Source organism: Elephas maximus, chromosome 12, assembly GCF_024166365.1.
Source record: "Elephas maximus indicus isolate mEleMax1 chromosome 12, mEleMax1 primary haplotype, whole genome shotgun sequence".
NCBI lineage: Eukaryota > Metazoa > Chordata > Mammalia > Proboscidea > Elephantidae > Elephas > Elephas maximus.
The window spans coordinates 44,027,578-44,047,483 of record NC_064830.1 but is presented as its reverse complement, the minus strand read 5'-3'; the positions used below and the strand labels follow the sequence as shown (position 1 = coordinate 44,047,483).

General features: G+C 47.3%; 1 protein-coding gene and 1 pseudogene across 2 annotated transcripts in view; both read left to right on the top strand.

The window, feature by feature from the left end:
* Positions 1-8,662: 8,662 nt before the first annotated feature.
* On the top strand, positions 8,663-9,001 carry LOC126087036 (60S ribosomal protein L28-like; annotated as a pseudogene).
* A 1,757-nt stretch (positions 9,002-10,758) lies between these two features.
* Positions 10,759-19,906, top strand: part of KIF3C (kinesin family member 3C) — a 43,353-nt gene continuing 34,205 nt past the window's right edge. Inside the window, exon 1 of one of the 2 annotated variants that reach the window (XM_049903667.1) lies at positions 10,759-12,960. In XM_049903667.1, coding sequence (XP_049759624.1) covers positions 11,422-12,960 — 1,539 coding nt within the window. In that variant the 5' untranslated portion in view covers positions 10,759-11,421. The remainder of the gene's footprint in view (positions 12,961-19,906) is intronic. The other variant, XM_049903666.1, reaches the window with a different exon arrangement.

Here is a 19,906-nt window from a genome sequence, read left to right as displayed (position 1 = left end):
GTCCAATGCTTAACCATTTGCATCACCCAGGGACTCTGAAAATATGAATAAAGAGTTTTTACTTCTTTGCTTTCATTTTTGGAGATCTGGCCTGAGGAAATTATTGTAAAAACAGAAAAAGTTATACCTACAAAGTTTTTCACCGCAATATTATTTATAATAGTTGGGAAAAAAAAGAATCAGAGACAGCCTAAATGTGCAACAATAGGGAGAATGATCAAAATAAACTATGGTACATAGAGTTAAGAGCCATGAAAAAGAACAAAGGCCTTAGAAAATAATGTAGAAGAATATCTTTGTGACCTGAGTTCAAGCCCCAGCCCTACTGTATACAAACTATGGGACCCTGAGCTGATAGAGAAAGGGTTTTTAAACAAGACACAAAAAGTATCGATTTAAGGAAAAGGTGGATAACTGAGTCTATGTAAAAATTAAGAAGTCTTGGTTATAAAAAGCCGCCATGAAAAGAATGAAAAGTCAAGCCACAGAGTGGGAAAGAATGTTTGCAATGCATAAAAGCAACAAAAAGTTCAAATCCAGAATACAAAAAGAGCTCCCAAAAAGCAAAAAGAAAAAGACAGGCAACTCAGTAGAAAAATGAGCAAGAGACTTGAACAGGCAATTCACAAAAGACGACGTCCAAATGTCAATAAGCGTATGAAAAGACGTTCATCTTTATTTGTTAGCAGGGAAATCCAAATTAAGACCATAATAACATACCACCACATATCCACAAAATAGCTGACACTAACACTGACAACACTAAGTGTGGTGTGGTGGTGAAGCATCTGGTATTCTCACTCACTGCCGGAAGTGCAAATCATTACCCTCATTTTGGAAAACAGTTTGACATTATCAACAAAAGTCAAACATATTTGTTCCCTATGACCCAGCAATTCCACTCCTAGGTATATGCCCAAAAGAAATGTGTTCAGTGTGCATGGGAGACAGGAACAAGAATGCTCATAGTGGCTTGTAATAACCCCAAACTGGAAACGACCCAAATGTTCATCAAAAATAGACTATAGATGTTGTATACATACAATGGAATATTATGTAATAAGGATAGTGAATGGACTGTATTATCCATTATTATATAATGTTGGATGAATCTCATAAACAAAAGAAGCCAGGTGAAAAAAAAACCTATACACACGGTATGAGTTTATATTAAGTTCCAAAAGAGGCAAAAGAAAACCATAATCTTTATCCATTGCTGTGGAGTTAATTCCTACTCACAGTGATCCTGTAAAAAAAAAAAAAACACATGCAGTAAAACTACCCCATAGGGTTCTTCCAAAGCTGTAATCTTCAGGAAAGTGGACTGCCACATCTTTCTCCCACGGATAGGCTGGCAGGTTCAAACCACTGACCTTTTGGTTAGCAGCCGAACACTTAACCACTGTGACAACAGGGTCCCTTACCATAATCTATAAAAAAAAAAAAAAAATTTTTTTTTTTTTTTAGGTGGTAAAAAAAATAAATAAATAAATAAATAAAAGCAAATGATTATTATAAAGGTCAGGAGAGTAGTTATCCTAGAGAGGAAGAGGAGAGAACTGGGACTACACAGAGTCCTGCAGGGGCCTTATGGGATGTTGGAGATGTCCTATTTTTGACCTGGGCAGTGGATACACAGCTGTTTGTTTTAGAATAATTCTTAAAGTGGTATATTTACATGCCATGCAAGTTTCTGAGTGTGTCTTTTATCCAACTGAACTATATGAAGTTGCAAATGTTCAGTCCTTTTTAACTTGCTAAATGGCAATGTCATATGGTTCAACCTAATATTTCACAAGAAAAAATACTTTGCATTAAGTTAAGCAGTCATTCTAAATGATAGTTGTAAAGGCTTTTAATAACTTACTGAAATACTCATTTATTCATTAACCAAATATTTCCTTGGGACTTATAAGCCAGGTGCATTTCTAGGCACAGCAATACAGAATAAAATTCTCTTCTGGAGTTTGTGTTCTGTGAGGAAGATCATCCGTAGACAACTAAAGAAACATATAGAAAGTCATATTGCGGCAAATGCTATGAAGAAAACTGAAGTGGTGAAAGGATATTATAAGGAGCCCTGTGGGCGCAGTGGTTAAAGTGCTTGGTTGCTAACCACAAGGTTGGCGGTTTGAATACACCAGCCACTTCGCGGGAAAAAGTTGTGGCAGTCTGCTTCCGTAATCTTGCAGCCTTGGAAGCCCTATGGGACAGTTCTACTCTGTCCTATAGGGTGGTTGTGAGTCAGAATTGACTCGACGGCAATGGATTTGGTTTGGTTTTAAGGATATTACACAAAAGGATGAAGAGATGTTTTAGGAAGTGTGGTCAACAAAACTGAATGAAGCAAGGGGAAGAAACCACGTGCTGCTTTGGGAGAAACCCTGCTGGCAGAGGAAGCAGCAAGTGCACAGGCTCTACGAATGGAATGTGCTTGGCAGATCAGAGGAGCAAGGATGCCAGTGTTATTGGATCAGAGTGAGTGAAAGGAAGGGTATTAAGACATGAAACTGGAGAAGCACCCAGGGCCGCAATCATGTAAGGCCTATTGGGAGTGGTGAGGACTTTGGATTTTATTCTGAATGTGATGAGACGGCACTGGAGAATTCAGAGGTGGAAAGGGTATAAATGGATATATAGTTTTTTTTGGTGGGGGGGTTAGTTTAGAAGGAGGACTCTGGCTGTTCTGTGAAGGAAACAGAGTAGGGAGTAAGGGTGGAAGCAGGGATTTTTGCTTAAAAGCTGCTGCAGTATATGTGGTGAGCTGTGAAGGTGGCTTAGACTGGGGTGGGAGAAGTGGTACAAAGTGCTTTGGACTCAGGATAGTTAGATTTTGTAGGTAGAACCCAGGTAGGATTTGTTGATGGATTGCATTTAGTGTAAGAAAAAGAAGAATTGATGATGTCTTTAAAATTTTTAGGATACACAACTCTAAATACGTTGTTATTGGGTGCTGGTGAGCCGATTCCAACTTATAGCGACCCCATGTGACAGAGCAGAGCTGCCCCATAGGGTTTTCTTGCCTGTAAAGTTTATGGAGAGCCCTGGTGACACGGTGGTTAAGAGCTCAGCTGCTAATCAAAAGGTCAGCGGTTCCAACCTACCAGGCCCTCCTTGGAAACCCTATAGGGCAGGTCTACTCTGTCCTATAGCGTTGTTACAAGTAAGAATCAAATCAACTTGATAGCAACGGGCTTGGGCTTTTTTTGGTTGGAATCTTTATGGAAGCAGATTGCCAGGTCTTTCTCCCATGGAGCCGCTGGGTAGGTTAGCAGCTAAGAGCTTAAGCATTGCACCACCAGCACTCCTATATGTGTTGTTGTTGCTGTTAGGTGCCATGGAGTCAGTTCCCGCTCATAGCGACCCTATATACTACAGAATGGAACACTGCCTGGTCCTGCACCATGCTCACAGTCATCGTTACGCTTGAGCCCATTGCTGCAGCCACTGTGTCAATCTATTCTATATACAGTGTGGTCAAAACTCTTCAAAAAAGTGTTCATAAATTACTTCAGTAATGAGAAAATTCAGCACGGAAAAGTAGAAGAAATCCAGTTGGGGAGGCAGAATATATTCATAGCTGAGTGGATAACAACATTAAAAAAAAAAAAAAAAGATGCTAATTGCATACAGTACAAATTGCCACAGGAGGTGTGGAAAGGAAGAGATTCCTGAGGCCTGAAGGAGGCAGTAAAGCCTTTACTGAGGCAGAACTTGAAATGGGTATTAAGGAAGAGGTGGAGTTTGTCGAGGTAGGGAGCGAACTGGGAGCTAAGAGTGGGGGCCCGGTGCGGAGCGGTGGAAAGAGCGCTGGCTTTGGATTCTAGGCTGAAATCCCAAGCCACTTCCCAGTTGGCTTACTGTAAAGATTAGATAAAACATCTGTAGCCTACCTGTTAGGTGCTCAATAAAGAGTAGCTGTTATGGACATATGGAAACCCCTGGTGGCTAGCGGTTAAGAGCTACCTCTGCTACCCACCGCCCCCCGCCAAAAAAAGCAAAAGGTCGGCAGTGTGAATCCACCAGGCACTCCTGGGAAAATCTATGGGGAAGTTCTACTCTGCCTTATAGGGCCCTTACGAGTCGGAATCAACTCTATGGCAATGGGTTTGGTTTTTTTTTTGGTTATTACAAACATGGAGCCTTCGTGGTACAGTGGATAAGAGCTCAGGCTGCTAACCGAAAGGTCAAATCCACCAGCTGCTCCTTGGAAACCCTATGGGGGCAGTTCTACTCTGTGCTATAGGGTCACTGTGAGTTGGAATTGATTCAATGGCAATGGTTATTATGGACATCTTTAACATCCACTTTGCAAAAATTTTTTTTTTTTTCTGGTTGATTCAAATCCCATTCACCAGAAATTACAGCGGAGACAGGAAAAAATGAGCTGTTGGAATAAAAGAACCTATTCGAAATCTATGCTTGGACACATTTTGGGGACTCGAGTTAGATAATGTCACGGGGATTCAAAGCCCAGAAACTGGGAGGTCAAAAAAAAAAAAAAAAAAAAAAAAACCGTCATTCAATGATTTTGTCACAGATTTATGTCGTCCTCTGCTGGTAGAACTTGGTTTTGCAGGGTAAATCTAAATCCTGAGTTAATTGTATATGAAATTCGCACACCCCAGGATTACTACACAGCCACTCCTGTCTTCTTGGCATAATCTTATCCTGATTCTGACCCGGACCATGCTGGAAGAAGAGGCTGCTATGGGAATGCCCTGGGAAAGAAGAACTTTCATTGTCAAAGGAAATGCGGCAAAGAAACTTCTTCCCCCTACCAAGCCAGCGGTGGGCCTAGACTCCAGTGAAACTGCGATTTATGCCAGGGATAGGAATCGGTTGACCTGCCACCTCCACCATAAGCTCAGCCCCGTGGCTTAGGGGCAAGACTACCAGGTTTGCGGGTTTGCAGTCTGAAGCCTGACTCCTTCCTTAGTCAATCAGCCTGAAGCTTGGCTGTTCCTAATATTTGACCCTTTTTCTGGGGTTGATAGGAGCACCAAGTGAGTAATATATGTGGTAATTCTTTATTAACTGTAACTTGCTCTACAAATATAAGAGCTTATTACTTGTTGCTTCTTTGTCTCACCTCTTCATTTTCTTGTCCAGAAGATCTTGGGACATTCATTCACTTGCTTAACAATCGGTATTGATTACTTAAAGTGTGTATAGCACTCTGCTAGCTGTAGGGAGAGGGGACATAATGATAAAAATCACAGCTCCTGTCCTCGAGGGTCTCACATCATGGTGTGGGAGATAGAGTTAGTTAACCGTAGTAGAAGTCAGACTATGGTATATACTGTAAAAGTAGTTAAACAATAAATGGTAGGATCAGGAGGAAAGGAAGGGTTAATCCTGGTAGAATCAGGGAAGTCAAAAAAGGCTTCCCAGGAGAGGTTATGTTCGCACTAGGGCTTCCGTTTACTTCATACTTTAAAATATTGAATGCATACTGTGTGCCAGGATCTGGGTTAGCCATTGCAGATACAAAGGTAAATGAGGCAGACATGGTCCGTGTCCTTATACGCCTATTCCTCACTTATTCACTATCTCGTCCAATACTTCACATTTACGACAATAGCAAAAAATCTACTATCTGGCTATTTTGCTCATTAATGACCTATGTCTGGCAGTAACAAATGCTGAGGTGAGAGTAACGCTGGCTGTGATGGTTATGTGTCAACTTGGCTGGGCCAGGATTCTCAGTGGTTTGGCAGTTATGTAATGATGTCATTTGGCAGTTATCCAATGATATATGGTCATCCTCAATTTTGTGATCTCATGTGGTCAGCCTCCATTTTTGCATAATGCCAATTTTCACATAACGACCTGGTCTTTGGAACCTAATCATGTCAATAAGTGAGCAGTGGGTGTAATGCAATATGAGAGATGAACAAATAATTATTTAATTATAATTATGCTAAACCATACGAAGGAAAGTTCAAGGAATGATGAGAACATATTACAGAAGGGTTTAACCTAGTTGGGGAAATCAAGAAAGGCACCCTAAAGGAAATGACATTTGATCTGAGATTTGAAGGATGAGGGGGAGTTATCTAAGCAAAGATGGGGAGCATAAATGTTCTATGTAGTGAAAACAGAATGTGCAAAGGCCCTGTGGTAGGCAGTTGAAGGCCGTTATAACTCCAGCACAGGGAGCATGGTGGAGAGTGGCATAGGTTGTGACAGGAGACATGGGCAGTTTCCAGATTGTGCAGCGTGTTGGGGGCTACATGAACCATTTGAACTTTACCTTAAGAATAGTGAGAAGCATTAAAAAGTTTTAAGCATGGGGTAACGTGATTAGATGTGTTTTTAAAAGATTGCTTTGCAGAGAATGGATTACTGGGGCAAGTGCAGACCTAGGGAGACCATATTGGAGGCTATTGTAGAAGGCCAGGCCAGAGAAGACGACAGCTTGGGCCATGGCAGTGGTCACGGAAATGGAGAAGTTGACAGAACCCAGAAATATTTAGGAAATCGAGTTAACAAGAGTTGGCGTTTGACTGGATATATTGGGGTAGGGAAAGTGCTTTTTACAGAGTTAGGTACCATTCTTGGAGGAGATTTGGAGGGGAAGATGATGAGTTCAGTGTGAAAAATGGGGTTTCAGGTGTCTGGGAGCCATGCAAGTTGTTAAGTCTATCAGAGAATTGGATATATAGGTTTGGAGCTCAGAAGAGAAGTCTGGGCTGGATATACAAATTTAGGAGTCATTTCGACAATAATTGAAGCCATAAGCTTGAGTGATCTTGAGTTGGAAGAAAAGAAGGCTTAGGACCAAGCCTTAACAAACTCCAACATTTAATATTGAGGTTGAGGGCAACATTCCTTTAAGGAGATTGAAATTGAGCAACTAGAACTCATAGGAACTGTAGGAAGAAAACCAGAAAAGTGTAAAGTCATACAAGTCATGAGAAGCAAGAGTTCCTTGAAGGAGGGGAAAGTCAATTGTGTCAAATGCCTCTACTGAAAAAGGTCTACCAGAATTGGCACCATGGAATTCAGTGCTGTCCTTGGTAAGTCTACTGAGTGGTGGGGGTACAAGTCATATGGTATTGAGCTGCAGAATAAATAGAAGGTAAGGTGGTGCAGAGAGAAATAGACAAAATTAGGAGAACATTGCAGGTAGAGGAGCGGCATGAGCAAAGGCAAGGAGACCCCCCCCCCAAAAAACAAACTAGGATGTTCCAGGGACCTCAAGCAAATCAGAGTGGCTCGAGCTTTGAGGGTGAGGGGAGGAGGAACAGCTAAACACAATGCTGAGAAGGGAGACAGGATGTGAACAGCTTTGAATGCAAGGACAAAAAGATGGAAAACTATTCCTTGAGTACCTTCTATGTCCTTGGAGTTCTCACTTACATTATCTCACTTAATGGTCCTTAGGCCCTGTGGATAAGGTAAGCATTCTTATCCTCAGCATTTTTCCCAATGAGAAAATAGCTATTCAGGGAAGTTAAACAATTTATTCATGGTCAAAACCAAAATCAAACCCATTACCACTGAGTTAATTCCAACTCAGAGCAACCCTGTGGGACAGAGTAGAGCTACCCCATAAGGTTTCCAAGCCTGTAATCTTTATGGAAGCAGATTGCCACATCCTTCTCCTGAGGAGCTGCTGGTGGGCTGGACCTGCTGACATTTTGGTTAGCACTTAACCACTGCACAACCAGGGTTTCTTACTCAGGGTCATACATCCTATAAACAATGGTATCCCAATGTCCCTCTGATATAGGCAGAGCTGGGCAATCGCCCTGCCAAGTGATACATTAGATGGGGAGAGCAGGGTGGGGATCACTTTTACCCTGGTGGGTAGTGGTTAAGAGCTCGGCTGCTAATCAAAAGATTGGCAGTTCGAATCTACCTTTCGCTCCTTGGAAACCCTATGGGGCAGTTCTACTCTGTCCTATAGGGTCGCTGGGAGTCAAAATCAACTCCACGGCAACGGTGTTTTGTTTTATAGTGTCAGGGGAGCCCTGGTGGCACAGTGGTTAAGAGCTCAGCTGCTAACCAATAGGTCAGCAGTTCAAATCCACCAGACACTCCTTGGAAACCCTATGGGGCAGTTCTTTTCTGTCCTGTAGGGTAGCTATGAGTTGGAATCGACTGATGACAACTGGCTTGATTTTTGGTTTATAGTACAGGGTCACTATGAGTCAGAATCAACTCAACAGCAGTGGATTTGGTTTGGTTTGGTTTTAGTGTCAAGCAGATTAACCAAAGCAGAGAAAGCATAGTCCAAAAACCAAAGCCAAGTGCAACAATAGTTCAAGAGCCAAATGGGTCTTAGGTTGCCAGAGCCAAGAGAGCTTAAGTCTACAAAGTCAAAACCTCATTCAGTTAATCATAAGAGGTAGAGCTTGATCAAAGGCTGAGGAAGGCCAGGAAACTTCAGAAGTGGGCAAGCAAGCAGCTAATCCTCAAACCTCCAGCCTAGCTGACATTCAGTTCCTGGGGACTGGGAGACAGGCGAGAGGTGAAGTGATAGGCTTAGTAGAGTTGAAGGACTAAACAGGCCCTCTAGAGAATAACAAGATTGAAAATGTTTTGTAGAAAGGCTATTATAAAGCCTCTGTGAAGAACAGCCTTGAGATTTCAGATCATAGCACTTCCTTGCTCTTTTCCGTCTCTAGGCGCCGCAGGGAGAGGAGCTGCCGCCATGTCTGCCTGTTTGCGGTGGATGGCGGTGTGTAACTGCTCCAGTTTCCTGATCAAGGGAAACAAGCAGACTACAGCACCGAGCCCAGTACCCAGAAGGCCTGCAACTCTTTCCGCTACAACCAGCTGACACACCTCAAGACTGTGGGCGTGCAGCCGGCAGCCGAGGGCAAAGGGGTAGTGGAGGTACTGAAGCGCAGATGGGCCAGCAGAAGGCAGCCACCTCCTACGTACGACCACCATCAACAAAAACGCCTGAACCACACTCAGCACCATCTGGCACGTGATCTGCAGGAACAAGTACCTCCTGGATCTGTGCATGGCTGCCTGTGCATGGTGATGGTGCAGAGGAAGCGAACTGTCCCACCAGGGGTTCCTGAGCGCCCCCCATACCCCGCCCCAGAGCAATAAAAATAACTTTTCTCTGAAAAAAAAAAAAAAAAAGATAAGCTCCTCTTTGATCTTGATCTCCGGTGGGGAGTAAAGACAGTTTGGTGTCCGTCCGTAGATTCAACTCACCTCTGCAGAGTGGTACATGGATAGGACTGGCTGTACTTGAGGAGTTACGCTTAATTTGCACCCTAGAGGGGGAAAATATGAAGATTCCATAAGCCCAGTGCCGTCGAGTTGTTTCCGACTCATAGCGACCCTAAAAGACAGAGTAGCACTGCCCCACAGAGTTTCCAAGGAGCGCCTGGCGGATTCGAACTGCCAACCCTTTGGTTAGCAGCCGTAGCACTTAACCACTATGCCACCAGGGTTTCCGAAGATTCCATAGAAGAGCACAACATGCAGACCTGGATATTCAAGGAAGCAGGAGCTATAAGGTAATCCAAGGCAGGCCAGGTGCAAGTATTAAGTGCTTGCTTTATAAGTCTTTTCATGGTTATACTGCTTTGTGATTCATTGTTCCTTGTTTCCTTTGAGGCACACAGCCACTCTCTTAAGTAGGTATTATCCCCCACCCACCTCTCCGATTTTTTTTAATGGATGAGGAAATTAAGGCTGGGGCAAAGAAAGTGCTCAAAGTCATACCTTGGATGGAGGTCCGAATTGGAACGTGAATTCAGGATTTGCATTATGCAAATTCTGTGTCTCTTTCTTGCTGTGGGAGAGCAATTGGTCAGGGAAGGCTTCATGGAGGAGGTGGTGCTTGAACTGCCCAAGTGGCAGGGAACCAAGTACAAAAGGGTGACAGGGTCCTCTGGACAAAGGCACAGAGATGCAACACAGCACCACCAGTTAAGGAAACAAATCATAGTTCCTAGAACTGAGCACCCTAAGGACACCCTAAGGACAGGAGTCCAGCTTCTAGAATGGAGCCTGAGGCTTAGCAGGTGCTCAATAACTATTGGTTGAAAAAAACGAGCATCTGAAACATAGATTCTGTATAGGAGAGTAGCTGGTGGCCAGGCTAGGAAGTTGGGCAGGAGTTAGAAGATGCAGAGCCTTGTATACAACATGGAAGGTGGGAGAAGGAGGAGGAGAGAGGACCAGGTGCACCTGTTGTGACGAAATGGAGAACCAGCTGGAAGGTGGCTCCAGGAGAGCTAAGAGGAAAGCGTGAAGTAAGCCAGGGTAGGGAAGAGAAAGGACAGAGTCAAGAGACATTTAGAGGTCAGGCTCCACGAGGCCTGGCAACACCCTGAAGGAAAGGGGTGACATATACCCGTCTCCAGGCAGAAAGGCAAGAGCAATGGAGAGACCAAGAACGGTGGCTGTTCAGGGAACAAGTGTGGGTGGTGGACACCCCCACAGGGAGCCTGCAATCTCAGCAGTCACTCCGGGGGTTGCAGGCCGGAGAGGGAGGGGCCACCCGGACTGGAAAAGGCATTAGCAACCTGCCAGCGCCCGGTTAACAAAGGCGGGACTACAACTCCCAGCATGCTCGGCCCGGTGGGGTGACGGCGGGCGGTGGCTGCGCTGCACCGGACTGGCGGGCGCAGGACCTGGGTCGGCACCGGAGCCTGTCATCACCGAGGCTTCGCGGGGGTGCGGGGCCGGCGATGCCCGGCTCCCCGCCGCACAGCGGCCGCGCCCAGCTCGCGTCTCCGGCCCCGCGGCCCCGCCCCTGGCCCCACCCCAGCCGAGAGGCTTCGCCGGGGCCGCAGCGCGGCGGCAACATCACTCTCGCGCCGCTGCTCCGCCCCATCCCCTTCTGTTTTTCTCTCATTCTCGGGTGGCGGCGGCGCTGAAGGCGGAGGCAGAGGCAGCAGCAGCCGCCTTGGCTGCAATGAATGATCCCCCAGCCGAGGGGGAGGACTCCAGGTGAGCCTCTGCCCTCGGGAGGGCCGGGACCCCCCGCCGCCCAGGATCCGCTGCCTCCGCTATGGATCCCTAGAGCAAGGAGGAGGAGGAGAAGACAGCTCTGCTGCCCACCCCCATCCCATTTTCCTCGTCCTTTATCTCATTGTTGCGGTCGCTGTTTACCGCAGCGCTGCCTCTGCCCCAGCATGGGGCGGGCTCCGGGCACTGCCATTCGGCCGGTAGTGCTCCTGCTGTTCCCTCGGCTGCCCGGGGATTCTGCCTAATTCTACCCCCCTGGCCGGTGCAGCAACGACCGGAGAGCAGTGGAGGCCCGGACTGCAGCAGCGGTGGTGCCATCTCCCCGCATCCCCACCCTAGGAGGCTGCAGGCGGATTGAAGATCGACGCCTGGGGGCTGGGCTGGCCCCGCGGATCCGGACCTAGGGAGGAGGACAGAAAGACCGTCCAGGCTGCAGAGGGGAGCGGGGAGGGGCAGGAAGGGCAGAGCAGCAAAATGGCCAGTAAAACCAAGGCCAGCGAGGCCCTCAAGGTGGTGGCCCGGTGCCGCCCCCTCAGCCGGAAGGAGGAGGCTGCTGGTCACGAGCAGATCCTAACCATGGATGTGAAGCTGGGCCAGGTGACCCTGCGCAACCCCCGCGCTGCCCCGGGGGAGCTGCCCAAGACCTTCACATTTGACGCCGTGTATGACCCCAGCTCCAAGCAGGCAGACCTCTATGATGAAACTGTGAGGCCCCTGGTAGACTCGGTGCTTCAGGGTTTCAATGGTACCGTGTTTGCCTATGGGCAGACAGGCACTGGCAAGACCTACACCATGCAGGGCACCTGGGTGGAGCCCGAGCTCCGTGGGGTCATCCCCAATGCCTTTGAGCACATCTTCACCCACATCTCCCGCTCCCAGAACCAGCAGTACCTGGTCCGGGCCTCCTACCTGGAGATCTACCAGGAGGAGATTCGAGATCTGCTCTCCAAGGAGCCAGGCAAGAGGCTAGAGCTGAAGGAAAACCCTGAGACGGGTGTCTACATCAAGGACCTCTCCTCCTTTGTCACCAAGAATGTCAAGGAGATTGAACATGTGATGAACCTGGGGAACCAGACCCGAGCAGTGGGCAGCACACACATGAACGAGGTCAGCTCCCGCTCCCATGCTATCTTCCTCATCACGGTGGAGTGCAGTGAGCGTGGCTCTGATGGCCAGGACCACATCCGTGTGGGCAAGCTCAACCTGGTGGACCTGGCTGGCAGTGAGAGGCAGAACAAGGCAGGCCCCAACACAGCTGGAGGGACAGCCGCCCAGTCCTCGGGGGGCAGCGGTAGCAATGGAGGCAGTGGTGGTGGTGGAGAGAGGCCTAAGGAAGCCTCCAAGATCAACCTGTCACTGTCTGCCCTGGGCAACGTGATTGCTGCCTTGGCAGGCAATAGGAGCACACACATCCCCTACCGGGACTCCAAGCTCACCCGACTGCTCCAGGACTCTCTGGGGGGAAATGCCAAGACCATCATGGTGGCCACACTAGGGCCAGCTTCTCACAGCTATGATGAGAGCCTTTCCACCCTGCGCTTTGCCAACCGAGCGAAGAACATCAAGAACAAGCCTCGAGTGAATGAGGATCCCAAGGACACGCTGCTGCGGGAGTTCCAGGAAGAGATTGCCCGCCTCAAGGCCCAGCTGGAGAAAAGGGGGATGCTGGGGAAGCGGCCCCGGAGGAAGAGCAGCCGCAGGAAGAAGGCTGTGTCTGCCCCAGCAGGGTACCCTGAGGGGCCAGTGATCGAGGCCTGGGTGGCTGAAGAGGAGGATGACAACAACAACAACCACCGCCCGCCCCAGCCCATCCTGGAGTCAGCCTTGGAGAAGAACATGGAGAATTACCTACAGGAGCAGAAGGAGAGGCTGGAGGAGGAGAAGGCAGCCATCCAGGACGACCGCAGTCTGGTGAGTGAGGAGAAGCAGAAGCTGCTGGAGGAGAAGGAGAAGATGCTGGAGGACTTGTGGCGGGAGCAGCAGGCCACAGAGCTGCTTGCTGCCAAGTACAAGGTAAGGCCCCAGAGGGAGTGGTGGACTCGAGAAGTCCCCAGGGGTCTGTGGGTCTTTGAGGATCTGTGGCCCGGCATGCAGTGGGGTATCCTCCCTCAACATCACACACTGCTTTCCTGCCAAATGTACTCCTGGAGCAGCCAGGCAGATTCCTGTGATACCAGACTGACAGGCAGAGCCTCCAGGGAGGGCTTGGAGGGGACACACACACACACACTAAGCAGAGCAGAGCAGACAGGTGGTCTCAAGCCAAAGAGCTTGGGTGGTGACCTGCTGCCTGTCAGTCTCTAGTGGTAGCCCCAGTATGAGGTCAATGGGATGGCCAGGCTCATCCTCTCATGAGTGGGGGTTCTCCTGACTAGCCTTCTCCCCTGTACCTTCCTTCCTCTACTGCATCTTCAGACCTGACATCATTTTAATGATATCTGACATTTGGATAGCACCTCACAGTTTACAAAATGTCCCCACGTACATGATCTCATCTGATCCTTAGAACAGCCATCCAGGTTGGCCGTTCTTACACCTCCATTTTACAGATGAAGGATTAAGACTCAGAGAGTGACAGGACGAAGGGTCCATTTTACAAGGTGGCAGGGCTGAGCTGGAACCTGTAGGCCTCATGTTTGTTCAGCTCTTGGGTGGCAGAATGGAACCATGAGTGGATCCTGTTCCCTGTGAAAATTGTCCACTGGGCCCATGTGTGGGGCCCATTGCTTTGTGTCATGGGAAGGAGATTCAAAGGGATCACACAGGAGGTAGGGTAGAAAGAGCACCAGCATGTATAATGGAGACCTGGAGTCTAGTCCTAGCCATTCTACAGCTCATTGAGTGACCTTGTGCAAGTTACTTCCCCCAGTCTCTTTGGGCCTCAGTTTCCCTTTGTGTATACTAGAGGGTTGGCCTGGGTCATCTCTCAGGCTCTTCCAACCCAACAATTCTATCACCTGTTTTCATCTCAGAAGCAAACCAACTGGCTCCACACCCAGGCCTCATCCCAGTACAATCCAATTCCCTATTGCCCTGAGAGATGCAAGGGCCTCAGAATCCTTCAGCTTTTCCCTTCCTGGTGGGCCTCCAGGCTCTAGGAGGGGGTCAGCTATGGAGACCGCCTCATGGTCAACCACAGACCTATTACATTTCAATGATGCAGATGCCACAACTCAAAGTTCCAGACATTTACAGGTCTCTGGAGCCCTCAGCAGAGCCCTGGTGGCACAGTGGTTAAGAGCTTGGCTGCTAACCAAAAGGTCAGCAGTTCGAATCCACCAGCCGCTCATTGGAAACCCTACAGGGCAGTTCTGCTCTGTCCTATAAGGTTGCTATGAGTTGGAACTGACTCAGTGGCAACGGGTTTTGTTCGGTTTTGGGGCCCTCAACATGGGGGGTTGGAGGAAGGATGCAGGGAGCCATGAGTTGCTCACCAGCCGGGAAAGCAAAGCATTTCCATTTCTCATTCCCTCGTGGGAGTGTGGGCTGGAGAGGGGGAAGCCCTGGCTAGAGAGGGAGAGCTGCTGCCTCTGAGGAGCAGTCGATGAGCTATTTGCCATTGTCTGTGTCATGGGAATGTGCTGCTGCACCAGGGGCTCCAGCCTATGTGTTTAATATTTAATTCACCTTCATGAGCTCAGCAAGGGTTATGCTGAGCTGCTTCCTCAAGGAGAGGCTCGGGGCTATCATGGAAGAAGTAGAATTCAAAGACAGGGCAGTTAGGGCCCACCTTTCCCTGGGACAGAGGGAAGCCAGGCAGTCTGCTGCTTTCAGCTGAGGAGTCTTGCATTGGACAATCCGTCATTGGTTTTATGACCAAGACCCCTCCCCCACCCACACACACAGTCTGCTGGGTCTTAAAGCTGGGGCTGCAATGAAGTCTGAGAAGAGAGGAGAGTGCAGAAGCTCACTTCATTCTCCTGAGGAAATGGGTAGATGGGATGGAGCGACAGTTGCCCTGGTTGGAAACTGGTTGGGTGTGCTCAGTAAGGCCCTTGGATCTAAGGCAATTATGGGGCAGAGAGAGTAGGGCAGTCAAGAGATTGGGGTGACCAAGCGAGAATTCTTGCACCAGAAGAAGTGTGGCCACAGTACGCCACAATCTCATAACAGACAGGGGCCTTGAAAAGCAGGCTCTGACTTGCCTGGTGTTATACAAGTGATGTGAAGAGAGTTGGGACTTTATTTTTTAATCGTGGTCAATATATATGTAATAAAACATTTGCTATTTTGACCTTCCCTTGTTCACTCAGTGACGTCAACTTATGTTCATCTTGTTGTTCAACCATCACCCTTATCCACGCCCAAATTTTTCCACTGAGCCAGGACTGTATACTTGCTCCAGCCTCTTTCCATTATGGCAGACCCCATTACCCATGCAGCTTAGTAATCGTAGTAATTCATTTTGATACAACACTTTAAATTTAAAGAGTACTTTGGCATCTTAATCTCATTTAATCCCCCCAATAACCCCAAGAGATGAGTATTATTATTTCCATTTGACAATTATGAAAACCAAAACTAGGTAAGCTGAATGTCTGTCTTCGTGAAATCCCGGCTAATAAATGGCAGAGCCAAGGCTGGAACCCAGGCCTTTTGACACCCCAAACCTATGCTTTTTCTGCTTCATTGCAGATCCCTCCAGGTTTGTTCACTGGGTGACTCAGGGCAAAGGCCTTCGCCCCTCTCAGCCTCAGGTTCCCATTTGCCTAACAAGGAGAAAGAAGCCTGACATAGCTCCCTGGGGAGTGGGTGCAATGGTCCTTGTGGGCCAGGCTTTCAGATCTAAGCAAAAGGGGAGGGTGCATGGGAAATTCCAGGAAGGGAATGAGTCTGTATCTTGTGACTTCTCATCACACCCAGCCCAGGACAATCTGTCTAGACAAGGACCCGAACCTTCCGGAGCCCCTAAGGCACCTCCTTCTTCAGCGTTGGATGTTTCCAGGATGGTGGGAACAATTTGAGGGCTATAGAGTGATCCACAGGGTAAAGAGGGAGAAGCATCTTAGAGATAATAATCCTAGTCCTGCCTGTTTCACAGGGTTGCCTGAAGATTAAATGACATCGTTAGTGTGAGGGCATTTGAAATAAGTTGAAAGAGTACCAAATAAATTGAAGGCATTAGCAGCCACAGGGTGGCTTCTGTCTGGCCAAGCAGGAGTCCACTGATCACCAGAATTGACATCTTTGTTGTTAGTGCAAGCCTTAACTCCTTCCTCACCCTGCCGTCCCAGCCGCCTGTACCTGCAGCAGCTGGAGAAGAGCCAGGCAGGAAAGGTCTAGGAGATCTCAGATGGCAAGAGCTCCGGTCCCTTCCAGAAATTAGCAGAGCTTTTGCTTCCCATCTGCAATCCGCTCTTCCCCACTTTCCGAGTTATGGCATCAACTCCCCCTTTCCCCCTCCCCCCGGTTTCCTTCTTCCAGTTCAGTCAGCCTCTGGGGGCAGCTAAGCGGTAGTTGATGCGACCCAGTGCCCTCATTCGCTCTGACTCATCTTATGGTCTGTCTCGCCTGCTTTCCCTGCCTGCCACCTCTGAGGCGCCCCTGCCCTTTGTTCTCCCCTCACTTTTACAAACCCTGAGCAGGTCTTCTTGAAATCTGCCTTTATCTCTCCTGTTTACCGTGTGCCTGGGGGGATGTTAGGGCATGCAGATGTGCGAGGGCCTGTGATTGTTATTGGCCTTTGTGTTTGTCGTTAATCATTAGCAATCCACACTTAAGGAGTACCTCCGGGAGACTTGAGAGCATACTAGGCTTAGGTACGAGGATGTTAGAGAGAATAAGTCATAGACCCACAACTGAGGTTATTATACAGCACAGTTAAAGCTGAAGTGTTTGTGCACAGTCTACGCACTGCAATGAGGACTGCTAAATGCACATAGGTTGGTTGGGAAAGGCTCACTTTACTCAAGTAATTGTGCAAGAATGCTATCTTTATGACTGCTTTAATTTTGAAATTAAACTTTTTTGGGAGTCGAGCTAGATGATTTGTAAAACATTGATTCTGGTTACTTGGAAGGGAAGGACAGTTTGGGGAAGGCAGAGACTGCAATGATACAAATGTAGGCTTGAACTGAAAAGAGGTAGAACAATGGTGCTGGCTGTGATCCCCAAGGAAGTAGGTCTGGAGGGAGAAGAGCAGGGGGGTCTTGGTTAGAGCTGGACTCTCTCCGTGGTAGGTGTAGAAAAGAAATCCTGCGGAAGCATCCCCAAGCCAGAGAGATGAGGTCACCCCAGGAAGTACAAACTGCATTGAATTTTTACTCTCCCTTTTGTGGGTCCCTCTTCTTTCTCCTACTTCTCAGTGTGGGAATTAACCATAAATGAGGATGCAAGGGAGAGTTTCAAGCTTGAGAAATAACAGTAATAGCAATAATAATGACATTCAGTGAACACTTGCTGTGTGCCAGGCACTAAAAAATGCTGTATACTATATACAAATTATCTCATTTAGTCCCTCCCAGAAAGCTGTTATTATTGCCCCCACTGTATAGATGAGAAAACTGAGGCCCATGGAGGTTAACTTGTCCAAGTTCACATGGTTTGTATATGGCAGATCTGTCTGAACCGAGGTCGGTTTGACATGATATTTGGTGGCCTTTTATGCTTAAAGAATTAGGAAAACCAGGTTAGGGACTGGTTGCTGGGAAGGTGGTGATGTGTTGATGCGTTGAGTTTGAGATGACAGAGGCCAGTGGGCAGCCGGCGATATGTCGGTGGAATTTAAAAGCAAGCACAGGACTAGAAATGGAGATTGGAGCTCATCTTTAGAAGAGACTTCAGGTTAGAACCAGGGCCCTCTGCTCTTGACACATCTCTCTCTATGTCATGACTCCCACATCCAGGCCTCCTGTCCTGGTCTCCAGGCTGACCTCATTCTGTAGAGTGCTGTGCTCAGAGCACAGGCCTTGGCGTCGAACAGGCTGGGTTCCTTCCCTTACTAGTTCTGGGACCTCTGACCCCCAGTTTTCTCATCTATATGATGGGGTAATAGTACCTATGTCACAGTGCTTTTGAGAGGACTAAACAAGATAATCAATGTAAACCACTTTGCACAGTTGCTGGCACAGAATGAGTGTTCAGTAAATAATAAGTGTTCTTACCGTTATTGTCCAGCTGCCTATGGATATAGGCAAGTAGATGTTTGCACTTGACTGCCTTCCTGATACATCATATTTTAGCCTGACATTCAAGACTTACAGGCATCTGACTTTAGTATATCTTCAATCTTGCCTGCCTAAGCAAGCTATTCCAATAGGAGAACCCCATAGCCAGCTGGTGTGTCCCTCAAGCCCATCATGTACTTATCTGTCCTTCTGCTGGTGTCCTGTTTTCATATCCTGAATTGTCCCTGTAACCAGGGAGTGGGGATTATGGTAGCAGATTAAGCTTAATATAAAAAAGAACTTTTTTTTTACAGAATTGAGCTGCCTTAAGAAGTAATGGGCTTCCATCCTTGGAAGTGTTCAAGGGTAGACTGAATATCAGAGATGTTCTGAGGGATTCATATTTCAGGAAAGCCATTGAATTAGATGATCTTTAAAGTTCTCTACCCCTTAAAGTCCTTAATTTTTAAAAATAGCAATTTTTTAAGAACAAAATATAAAATGTTCAGTTCATCTTCTCTGAAAATTAAGACCAGAGTTTAAAATTTAATGTAATATGAATTTAACCAATAATAAAAGGTATTTCAACTTGCTATCGTGGGCTTTTAGAGAAGAGTCAAAGAAAATGAGAAGAAAGGGGAGGAAGGGACAGAAAATGAGGGAAGGACAGGAGAGAAATAGAGGGGCGACAATGGACAGAGGAAAGTGAAATAAAGCCATGGAGGCAGGGAGAAAGAAGGAGAGAGAGCTGGGTAGAAGGATGGGCAGCAGGGTTTCTGGGGAGAAGAAACCCAAATTGGGAGAGGAAGTGCTGTAGAAACCAAAAAAGAAAAAAGACTTGTAGTGACCCTAGAGGACAGAGTAGAACTACCCCATAGAGTTTCCAAGGAGTGCCTGGTGGATTCGAACTGCCAACCTTTTGGTTAGCAGCCATAGCTCTGTACCCACTACACCATCAGGGTTTCCAAGTGTTGTAGAGAAGAATTAAATGCACAGTGTCGTTCTGCTGGTCATGATATTAGTCTCCAAATAGGGCTTTACCCAGTCTCCAGAGAGTCCTCAATAGCCTGGGAAGCATCCACTTTCCCAAGCTGCTCTGGTTCCATCCGCATGTCTCCAAGGACACCAGCCCCATGCAGGACAGTCTGGGATTCCTGGAACTGGGTGATCAGGGAACTGTGAGCACCTTCTTCCACCCCACCACACCCCAGCTCAGTCCTCCAGGATCAGACCCTTGAGAGAAGCCTTGTGATAAGTGATCTGCAGGGTGAGTTTTTGCTTAAGGAGCAGTCAGTTTATATTAATAAAAGGTGGTAGAATAATTTGAAAAAGGGTAGCGAGAATAGTTGCACAACTTGAAGAATGTAATCAATGCCACTGAATTATATATGTAAAACTATTGAATTGGCCTATGTTTTGTTGTGTATATTTTCACAATAAAAAAAAAAAGTGACCTATACTACAGGCTGGGTCTAGCATCTAGGTCAAGTCTGTGGCCTCTTAGTTTTGGTGGGAGCAGTACTTTTATTCCTTCCTGCCACTGGCGGGTGTGATTGGTTATAATTGTGTTGAACCAGGGGCAGTTTGTAATATCAAGATTTGATCAACAAGAAGTATACACAGCTAATACATTTGTTTCCTTTAGAGGTTTTGGGCTTCAAGTTATTTGGGGCTGAGCAGACCTTTTGGTGCAGTATTAGATTCCTCATGATGTATGTTGGCTGGAGAAGCATATTATCCAGTTGCCCTGAGTCATTTCCAGCCCTTGATGGCGAAGGAATGGATGAAGTGACTGTGATAATGTTCTCTTTGTGCTCTGAGGACTAGGAGGAAGGGCCTGGAATTCAGCTAGA